This window comes from Leucoraja erinacea, chromosome 13 (genome assembly GCF_028641065.1).
Source record: "Leucoraja erinacea ecotype New England chromosome 13, Leri_hhj_1, whole genome shotgun sequence".
Taxonomy (NCBI): domain Eukaryota; kingdom Metazoa; phylum Chordata; class Chondrichthyes; order Rajiformes; family Rajidae; genus Leucoraja; species Leucoraja erinaceus.
The window spans coordinates 43176103-43187739 of record NC_073389.1 but is presented as its reverse complement, the minus strand read 5'-3'; the positions used below and the strand labels follow the sequence as shown (position 1 = coordinate 43187739).

The window sequence follows — 11637 nt, the reverse complement described above, 5'->3', positions numbered from 1 at the left end:
TTACGATCATAAGGTTTTTAAAAACCTTTTTATTCTCTGCTCTTGCATTTTTTGCCAAAATATAAGTAACATTTAAATGTTGCCTATTGGCTCAATTCAAAGTAAGATTTCACCACCCTCGATGACCAGTCAGTCGGTCTGCATCCTCTAAAGCGAAGATAGACAGACGCCAACGTGCTGGTGTAACCAAAGATCTTAGAGCGAGCTCCGCTATAAGATCTTTGGGTGTAACTGCGGGTCAGGCAGCATTTCTGGAGAAAAGACATATGTGACGTTTTGGGTCGGAATCCTTCTTCAGCCACGCTGTAGTTCCTATAAAACGATACCGTTTGCTATCCAGCAGGGGATGGTAGATTCCGTTATCGGCAACAACTCTGCATTTGACAAAAGAGAAAGATCGCCGAAAAGGAATGACGTGCCGCTGCCGGGTGAACACTGAGCGCTGAATTACTTTCCTCCGCAGACTTTAAACATCATTGTTCAAAATTACCCTCTGGCCGGGCGGACCTGGAAAGCATGTCCTCGAAGGTAGGCGCCATTCTGTTGGGACACATTCGCTTTTTTATCACTTGGGAAACTTATTTTCATTGTGCTGTGTTGGTTATGGAAAAATATTCAGTGTCATTCAGAACAAATTGGACAGGCGAGTTCTTAACTTTGAGTAGAACCCAAGATTTCGGCCATAATATTTATTACTGAACAGAAAACTAAGAGCAGGGGGGACGCAGTGTATGTGGAGGGAAATGGACAGATGACTATTCTTCGAACTCCAGGAGTAGGAATATTTCGGGCCACTGTCCTTTCAAAAGAATTAGGACTGAAGTGAACTGAACTGATGTGATGAAGTTGTCCAACAACTTTGTTGGGCGTTACTTTATGTTACAGATAATGACATGTAATGGTTTGGAACAATGCCTTTGTTGGCCGTTAAGTGTTGGTAAAAAATAATTTCCCTGTGCAAGAGTTGAACAAGTTTGACGACATTGAACTTATCGCGGTTGCTAGACCTCTATGTCAACTTTCCCCGTTTCTTGAACAGAACAGTCGGGTTCCTCAGAGCATCAACATCTTTTATTACCTTACTATTTAAAACAAATACTATTTAAAACAAATTCTTCATCTCATTATTTTTTCTTCCAAAGGAAAGGTGATTATATCGAAAGTCCTGTGAGGATTTTTTTAAAACGCACGGCAAATGATTAGGTTAGTAGTGGAAGGAGATTCAAAAGGACCCGGGTGACCTAATATCAAACACTTCAAAAAGCTTGTAGAATGTCAAGGATAATGAAACTAAAGATCTTTTTTATTCTATAGCTAATGGCACTGTTTTAATATTTCAGTCTGGTGGGGTAATCACTTGAATCGCATTGTTCCAGTTATGCACTGGAATAGGTAATAATGCAACACAATTTATAATTTGCAGCAATTTTTCACTTTGAGCAAATTATCTTCCACATATGCTCACCTTGCTAAATTTTCCAGTCTTTTCTGTTTTTGTTTCTGATTTCCAGCACTGACAGTATATATCCTGCTTCTCCACCTGTAAATATGTTTCATAACATTTGCTTGCTGCCAATTTCCCACTCTTCCTCTTGAATCTAGGCCCAAATAAAATCAATATTTTTATCCAATAGTCTTCCACAGGAAAATAAAACAGAATTAAGAACCATTTTAGAAACATAGAAATTAGGTGCAGGAGTAGGCCATTCGGCCCTTCGAGCCTGCCCCGCCATTCAATATGATCATGGCTGATCATCCAACTCAGTATCCTGTACCTGCCTTCTGTCCCTTTAGCCACAAGGGCCACATCTAACTCCCCCCTAAATATAGCCAATGAACTGGCCTCAACTGGCAGAGAATTCCACATATTTACCACTCTCTGTGTGAAAAATGTTTTCCTCATCTCGGTCCTAAAAGATTTCCCCCTTATCCTTAAACTGTGACCCCTTGTTCTGGACTTCCCCAACATCGGGAACAATCTTCCTGCATCTAGCCTGTCCAACCCCTTAAGAATTTAGTAAGTTTCTATAAGATCCCCCCTCAATCTTCTAAATTCTAGCGAGTACAAGCCAAGTCTATCCAATCTTTCTTCATATGAAAGTCCAGACATCCCAGGAATCAGTGTGGTGAACCTTCTCTGCACTCCGTCTATGGCAAGAATATCTTTTCTCAGATTAGGAGACCAAAACTGTACGCAATACTCCAGGTGTGGTCTCACCAAAACCCTGTACAACTGCAGTAGAACCTCCCTGCTCCTATACTCAAATCCTTTTGCTATGAATGCTAACATACCATTCACTTTCTTCACTGCCTGCTGCACCTGCATGCATACTTTCAATGACTGGTGTACCATGACACCCAGGTCTCATTGCATCTCCCCTTTTCCTAATCAGCCACCATTCAGATAATAGTCTACTTTCCTGTTTTTGCCACCAAAGTGGATAACCTCATATTTATCCACATTATACTGCATCTGCCATGCATTTGCCCACTCACCCAGCCTATCCAAGTCACCTTGCAGCCTCCTAGCATCTTCCTCACAGCTGCCTCCCAGCTTCGTGTCATCCGCAAACTTGGAGATGTTGCATTCAATTCCCTTTTCCAAATCATTAATATATATTGTAAATAGCTGGGGTCCCAGCACCGATCCTTGCGGTACCCCACTAGTCACTGCCTGCAATTGTGAAAAGGACCCGTTTACTCCTACTCTTTGCTTCCTGTCTGCCAGCCAGTTCTCTATCCACATCAATACTGAACCCCCAATACCGTGTGCCTTAAGTTTGTATTCTAATCTCTTATGTGGGACCTTGTCGAAAGCCTTGTCGAAAGCCTTCTGAAAGTCCCAATATAACACATCCACTGGTTCTCCATTATCCACTTTACTAATTACATTCTCGAAAAATTCTATAAGATTCGTCAGACATGATTTACCTTTCATAAATCCATGCTGACTTTGTCCAATGATTTCACCACTTTCTCAATGTGCTGCTATCCCATCTTTAATAACTGACTCTAGCAGTTTCCCCACTACCGATGTTAGACTAACTGGTCTGTAATTCCCGGTTTTCTCTCTCCCTCCCTTTTTAAAAAGTGGGGTTACATTAGCTACCCTCCAATCCTCAGTAACTACTCCATAATCTAAAGAGTTTTGAAAAATGATCACTATTGCATCCACTATTTCTGCGGCTACTTCCTTAAGTACTCTGGGATGCAGCCTATCTGGCCCTGGGGATTTATCAGCCTTTAATCCATTCAATTTACCATTAGTTTCCCTAACACCACTTCCCGGCTAACCTGGATTTCACTCAGTTCCACCATCTCATTTGACCCTCGGTCCCATGCTATTACCGGCAGATTATTTATGTCTTCCTTAGTGAAGACAGAACCAAAGTAGTTATTCAATTGGTCTGCCATGTCTTTGTTCCCCATGATCAATTCACCTGTTTCTGACTGCAAGGGACCTACATTTGTTTTAACTAATCTTTTTCTCTTCACATATCTATAAAAACGTTTGCAGTCAGTTTTTATGTTCCCTGCCAGTTTTCTTTCATAATCTATTTTCCCTTTCCTAATTAAGCCCTTTGTCCTCCTCTGCTGGACTGAATTTCTCCCAGTCCTCTGGTAGGCTGCTTTTTCTGGCTAATTTGTATGCTTCATCTTTTGTTTTGATACTCTCCCTGATTTCCATTGTTATCCACGGATGCATTACCTTCCCTGATTTATTCTTTTGCCAAACTGGGATGAACAATTGTTGTAGTTCATCCATGCAGTCTTTAAATGCCTTCCATTGCATATCCACCGTCAACCCTTTAAGAATTAATTGCCAGTCTATCTTGGCCAATTCACGTCTCATACCCTCAAAGTTACCTTTCTTTAAGTTCAGGACCCTTGTTTCTGAATTAACAATGTCACTCTACATTCTAATGAAGAACTCAACCATATTATGGTCACTCTTGCCCAAGGGGCCACGCACAACAAGACTGCTAACTAACCCTTCCTCATTACTCAATACCCAATCTAGAATAGCCTGCTCTCTCGTTGGTTCCTCTACATGTTGGCTTAGAAAACTATCCCGCATACATTCCAAGAAATCCTCTTCCTCAACACCCTTGCCAATTTGATTCACCCAATCTATATGTAGATTGAAGTCACCCATTATAACTGTTTTACCTTTGTTGCACGCATTTCTAATTTCCTGTTTGATGCCATCTCCAACTCCACTACTACTGTTAGGTGACCTGTACACAACTCCCACTAGCGTTTTCTGCCCCTTAGTGTTTTGCAGCACTACCCATATCGATTCCACATACTCCAAGCTAATGTCCTTCCTTTCTATTGCGTTAATCTCCTCTCTAACCAGCAACGCTACCCCACCTCCTTTTCCTTTCTGTCTATCCCTCCTGAATATTGAATATCCCTGGATGTTCAGCTCCCAGCCTTGGTCACCCTGGAGCCATGTCTCCGTGGCATTTCTATTTCCATACTAAACCTAAGTGAAATTATGGGAAGTTTAGGGAACCATATTCTTTGTACATAACTCAAGTTTCTTTACTTAGGCTAAAGTTCGGTACTACTTCAAACGTCGCAAAGAAGGTGAACTGACTCTAACACCAGGAGAGATTATTACAGTTACCTACCAGGTAAAGAATCTTCAGCAATCGTTCAGCAAAATAGTGTGCATGAGAAAATGATCATGCATTGTTTAGTAATACCCATAGAACATAGAAACATAGAAAGTAGGTGTAGGAGTAGGCCCTTCGAGCCAGCACTGCCATTCAATATGATCATGGCTGATCTTCCAAAATCAGTACCCAGTTCCTGCTATTTCCCTATATCCCTTGATTTAGTTAGCCCTACTAGCTAAATCTAACTATATATAACTCTCTTGAAACAGTACAGCCCTAAGATCTAATTCTAACTGTATATCTAACTCTCTCTAGAACAGCACAGCAGAGGAACAGTCTCTTTGGCCTACAAAGTCTGTGCCGGAGATGATGCCAAGACCAACCCTGATCTGCCTGCATATAATCCACCCATTTTGTGAATTATCAAGATACTTTCAATCTGCAGTTTTCATTTTTCTTCAAAATGTATATGGACAACCAGGGCTATAACAATCCTCTCTTCTAGAATTAAGACCAAGTATGGTCTGTGCTATTGTATCTCAAGCGAGACAAAACGACTTTCCATTCATGGGTTACAAGCCTCTGTGTACAAGCTGAAGCAGTGTGTTACCAGGATTTGACAGACTATTGCTGACTATGGTCACACGTCAGCTACACCTTCAAGGATTGGAACCCCTTCAAGTTATTGCAATGCGTATTTAGCCAAATGTGACTTACAATAGGAAAACCAACAACGCAAGTACATCTGAATGGAAGATGTGATCACTATTTCATTGCTAGTCTGGCTGATCATGAGGCAGCAAACTGACTAGCTTTGCCCATGTCTACCATTGGATTCTCATAACTCTTCAGCTGCCAAGCTGGTCACCTATGTCACAGACTGCCTCTTGCTGAAGTTCAATCCCATCTGCATTGTTGAGGTGTGAAATTCTGTCTACGGAGACATGCACACTGTGAAACTTTTTGTACTCCTCTAGTTTTTATATTTAAGATGCATGATATTTCCTGAAATATGCTCATTTGTCTCAGTAAAAATGACAAAAAAGCAAAGCAAAGCCACGTTTTCCAACTGGTCTTCAACAGCAGCATAACAATGCTAAACAGCCAAGAGACAAAAGTTAGTTTCAATGTACTCTAGCACGTAAAATGGCCATTCTGGAATTTTACTAATTGGAATTGACAAATCAATATTTTAAACATTTTGCTGAGTGGAGTTAAAAATGCAACTCAAAACGTTTCTAGAAATAAGTTTCCAAAAAGGAGATGCCAGCAGAACAGAATCCCTAGTTAATGCATCCAGCGATTGTTTTTTTGATGCTATCAGACAATCATGGAGTATCTTAAATAAAACTCTTGCTTCCTTGTGCAGTTCCAAGATGAAATGTTACAATTTAAAACCAGTTAGAAACCAAAAACTGATCAAAATGTTGCTGAATTTCTACATCTACATCTATAATACCAGGAAGAGAATCTAGTTCAAAAACTATTTATTGATTCACTTTCCATGTTATTCAACTGTAGCTTTCATTCTTCAGGTGATGTTTCTTTGAAACAATGTTCTTTAAAATGTTTTCACAAGACTCATCTACTCAGCAGATGCAATTGTTTCTTCAGGACAAAGACAATAATTGGTATGAAGGCATCAATTCTATTGGTGAGCAAGGACTGTTTCCTGGAAAATATGTGGAGGTAAGATGCAAGACAGGTTTGCCTCAATTTATTATAAATTATACTTTGATGTAAAATGTCACAAAAACCTCCAATGCATTGAATTGCTTCTAATTTGCTTTCCCATCTGAACTGTCTGATCTGAATGAAACATTTTTGTTGTTTGCTCTGGTTTGTTCCACTTTTGTAGAACACCAGCAAATAGTGAAAATAAAATCACTTGTACACATCACACCACATGGTGGTTATTCGTTTCATTATTAGGTAAGTTCTTGAAAACAAGCGAGGAGAGTTCTGAAAAGAGTTTCAGCAAATGCAACTCAGAAAATGTATTGGAGTTTTATCAAATTCATCGGATGATGTCCCTTCATTGTTATACAACCATCACTAAAAATAATCTGTAGAATGACATAACTTTTATAACCTCACAGAAGATGATATAAAAGCGGGAACTGAGACACTGCTGGCCACTTCCGCAGAACTATGTGGCTAAGCCTAATATTTTAGTGAGTAAACATAGTTTCTCTAATTGTTTTCCTATTTGTCTATCGCCTATAATAATTACAACTCTTTTTGTTTGTCTCTGTTGGACTCCCACATACCTTATGTTACCAATAAATGACTGCAATCATTTTCCTTGTCCCAGATGCCCTCAAACCTACCTCTCTACCAACTTATTCTTCTTATTTTGTACCACCAACTTTATACCTTTCTGCAGAAGGCATCCCTATCCCATATCCTCTGGTGTACTCGACTCAGGATCACACCAAAGTACTTACAACATATGCTGCATAAGTGGTGCCCAGGCAAACTTGATGTTTTGAACACTGGGAAAGTGCACAAAGAGCTGAGGCCTAGTGATTGTTAGCCTAACATTGGTGATGGTTTGGTCGATGATCAGAAGACAATTTGTCAATGAGATTGAAGGATAGCAATAATGAGGCGTGGAACAGATAATGTTCAACCTTGCAAAGATTCTGGCCATGGAAGAGAAAGCTTTCATGAATGCAGGATGCAAGAAAATTGGATCATTCACAAAAAGGGGCAAATAAAAATAATTATATGAGTATGGGTTATCATTTTATTTTATCTGTCTAATCTGGTTTGCTAAAATGACTAATTAAAGGGACACCATTTCCTTGCATTAGTGGAAGTTCTGGGATCTCATTGTTAATAGTTGCACTACATTTCCACAATAGTACATTCCCTTAAAAACAAAATGTACTACAGCAGATACCTGTACAGGAAATCTGGTATTTGAGGAAAAAATGCTGGAGATACCTAGCAGCTCAGACAACATCTGTGTAAATAAAAATAAAGTTAACAATTCAGATCAATTACCTTTCAGCAAAACTGGGAAAAATGAGAAATTAAGCAGGTTTCAAAGTTGCAGATTTTTCTTCCTGTGGCAGGAAAAGTAAGAGGTGAGTCAGTGAAAGGCTAAAGACTTCAATGTCTCCTATAGACCTTCACTTTTGTTCTATCTGCCCTTGCCCTTTATTGTGTAGCTTCTGACTTGTCCCATTATTAACTTGCCCCAGTCAAGCAGAAAGGTCATGAAAACAGAGAGTGATGGAAATTCACAGCAGGTCAGGCAACATCAAGATGTAAAGCTATTGGTCTGAAAACATCAATCTTGCTCTCCCCACAGTTGCTGATTGACCAGCTGAGTATTTCCAATGTTTTTGTTTTTTATTATACGTTTCTTCAGTTTACTGTTGGTTTTCCATCCAATGGAGACCAGTGACAGAGCTCCATCCTGTATGGATTCCCAACATTTACATAGAGAATTTTGCTTTTGGATCCATAATCAATACATTCAATAGGGATTGCAGTACTGTGAGGAAGAAAGTCAAGGAGATGTTTTTTTTTTCCATACTTGTTCGTGGTTTACTTCAAGTTTCTATATAAACTATGATTGTCTTTTTTTTTTCCATTTATAATATGAATTTTTAAATTGTCAAGAGCTTTGAAAGATGTTTGTGAATGTTGATGAAATATGCTTGATTGGCATGCACAGAAAAATCCACACTGTTAACTATAGCTTCAGTGGTAGTCTTGTACATAGAAACCATTTAGTCCCTACTGGTTGCAATAGCTTTTTGCAACAAATCACAAACTACTTATAGTTACAAGACCACCATTGTCAATTTTGCATGTCCTTTTAGGAAAGAGTGATGATCAAAATGGATCACTTTATTAGTAATATTATAGCATTATTTTAATATTATAAATATTGATTATCTAAACTTCATTATTTTAAAATCATTCTATAGTTGATAATGGACACTGTATCACATCCTGAGATTGAAGAAGCATGTGACATTGACTCAACTTATGAAGAACTAGATGCAGTTGAGGTATGTTAAAGTGCGTAATGACAATCAAGAGAATTCTGCTTCAGTACTGTAACACTTGTAGGGTTTTATGCTCAGTGAAATCTCAACTTCATTCTTGGGTACAAATAAATATTTTGCTGAATTCAACAAGATAAACATAAACCTCATACATAAACCTATGTATTAATAGAATGGACCAGGTGTGAATCTGTGGAATTCTCTACCACAGAAGCCAGTGGAGGCCAATTCACTGGATGTTTTCAAGAGAGAGTTAGATTTAGCTCTTGGGGCTAAATTAATCCAAGGATATGGGGGAAAAGCAAGAATGGGGTACTGATTTTAGATGATCAGCAAATGATCATATTGAATGGTGGCGCTGGCTTGAAGGGCTGAATGGCCTGCTTCTGCACCTATTTTTCTATGTTCTAAGTGACTGCAGTATTATTTTGAACTGCTCCTGAATACTTTATGTACGGAGGCTTGCTTGTGACTTCAACTAAACCTGCTATAGCCCCAATTTCCATTGATTCACTTTAATGGTTCACTTAGAAAATGCTATGAACCCCTCTGGTGCTCATTCATACTGTCAAGGAAATAAATCATGCCGCCTAATGTTCATCTTGAAAAAGGCCAGGTGTATAAAGGAAAAATTTGGGTTTGAAAGTGAAGAACAGCAGAATAAATACTGTAGCAGTGTTAGAAATATTATCTTATCAGAAAATATACTGAAATATCTATATAAGGACCTGAACATTTTATTTATGGGCTATTTTGTCTCTGTCCAACAAACACCTCCACTCCCTACCCCCTGCCTGCATACACTTGCACAAATGATGTTTCCTTGACTATTTGTTCCTGTAATTGATTTGTGGTCAAGGTTGCACAGAAATCATTGCTCTTGATCAGTCCCATAAAGTCATAAGGAATAGGAGTAGAATTAGGCCATTTGGCCCAAGAAGTCTACTCTGCCATTCAATCATGGTTGATCTATCTCTCCCTGCTAACCCCATAAATGCCCTTGATGCAAAGTATGTATATTTTAATTTAAATGCACGAGGAGATCCCATTCTATCCCTCTCAACAATAATCCATTTAAAGCTACAAAGCTAAGGAAATCTTCAAAGGCCAGAAACAAAACAAATCAAAACTAAATTTTGGCTGTGGCCCAGGATAATCTCATGCTTCTGCCTTCGAAAATTCACTCTTGCAAGTGAAAATTATTTTCAAAAAATATGTGGCCTTTGCAAGTACAAATTTATATTTATTCCTAGAACTGTTTTAGTATAAATTTAAACATAATCATTCCGAATAATGTAATTCACCAGGAATTTCTTTGACCTCTGCTCAGTTGGTGATTAACTACAAACCATGTTTTTCCTACTTGATAATGGCTGTGAACAAATTCCTCTTTTAATAGCTCAGATCAAAGAAATCCAGCAGCTATTCAGACACTTCTGGTACGTATTTTAATTCTTATATTAATTAGTTTATTTTATTGCCTTTTGATTTCTTCTTCACTATTGTTGTTGGTTGCTGCTTAGTTTAAGGCTGCAGATACAAAGTCTGGGAGATTTTATGTTTAAGAACCTACATACGCAGTGCTTAGGAATAACATGAGTAATTTTGTGTAACGTACCATCTGAATACTTTGCAAAGTATTCTGCAATGGTGGGCTTTTTTTTTCAATTTTTGATCGAAAATGCGTCTATGAAGCTTCTTGTGGTGATTTCCCATAGTTCTACAACAGCAAATTACATTACATGAAATTGAATAAGATTGTTTTATTTTACCAACCAGCCAGCCTTCAAAAGTGGGGAAGGAGCAGTAAATGGCAAAGTGCCTCCTGGACTATATTTCATCTTCATGCTCCAGATGTTCAAGAAAGTTAGCAATATGGTGTAGCGATTTCCAGAAAAAGAATGAAAACGTCAAGTAGGAAACAATTTAATCTCTTGATGGCCTTTTACAGGACCCAACTGAACATATACTAGTCAGTTTTAAATATAACCAACAACCCTTTTTGACTGAGAATTTTAAAGATTCACCACTCTGTGGGTGAGGAAATATTTTCACACACTTGTCCAGAATTGCTGAACCTTGTTTTAAAACTGTGATGCCTGGTTCAAGATGGGTAAAATATCATTCCTGCATCTCACCTCGACTCCCTATCATAATTTTATGTATTTCAGTAACATATCCTTTCGTCTAAACTCAAGTGAGCATAGTCACAGTCTACGTAAACTGCAGCACAGTCCACAAATCAATCTGGTTATCCTTCATTGTACACCCTTTACCCTAGGTTTACCCTTCTGTTAGTTTGGAGACCACACAGTATTCCAGGTGCAATCTTACATGGGCCCATTGTACCAAGATATTTCTACTCTTGTACTCAAATCCTCTTGCTATACAGCCCAAGATATTGTTGCCTACCAAATTGATAACTGTGATGGATCTTAACCTTCAATTATTTGTCTACACAACATCTAGATCTCCCCGAACATTAACACTTTTCAACCTGTCAAAATGTAAAAAAAACACTCCACTTTTTTATTTTCCCTACTATTGTAGTAGGGAACAACCCCACATGTTCTCATGTTATATTGTATTTGGCTAGTCCTGTCCCATTAACTTAGTCTATCCATATCCCCATGAAGTCCTTTGCATCCTCTTTATAGCCCACACTGCCACAGTTTTTAATTATCGGCATACTACAATTAAATACTGGTTACAATATAGCATTGCCTGAGTCTTTCTAGCCTTCAGAAGAGAAGGTCTTTGTTGGAACAGCAATACATAAAGTTTGAATATATCAATGTGCATGTGAACGCATTTGCCATTCTCACACAGAATCGATTGACCAAGATTATGAGATTATCCCCGAACAAGAGGACAAGCGAGGCAGTAATGAACAGTCTCCTAAAAGAGCAAACAGGTAACAGTTTACCTCTTCGAACCTCATCTACTGTATTCAGTGCTTCCAATGTGGCCTCCTTGACATCGGCGAG

At 38.6% G+C, this 11637-nt stretch overlaps 1 protein-coding gene across 1 annotated transcript in view; it reads left to right on the top strand.

Moving 5' to 3' along the window:
• The first annotated feature begins 404 nt into the window (after positions 1-404).
• Positions 405-11637, top strand: part of LOC129702955 (sorting nexin-9-like) — a 43252-nt gene continuing 32019 nt past the window's right edge. Inside the window, exons 1-6 of the mRNA XM_055645064.1 lie at positions 405-528; positions 4557-4640; positions 6240-6314; positions 8570-8653; positions 10050-10089; positions 11480-11564. Of these exons, the coding sequence (XP_055501039.1) occupies positions 517-528; positions 4557-4640; positions 6240-6314; positions 8570-8653; positions 10050-10089; positions 11480-11564 (380 nt within the window). The 5' untranslated portion in view covers positions 405-516. The remainder of the gene's footprint in view (positions 529-4556; positions 4641-6239; positions 6315-8569; positions 8654-10049; positions 10090-11479; positions 11565-11637) is intronic.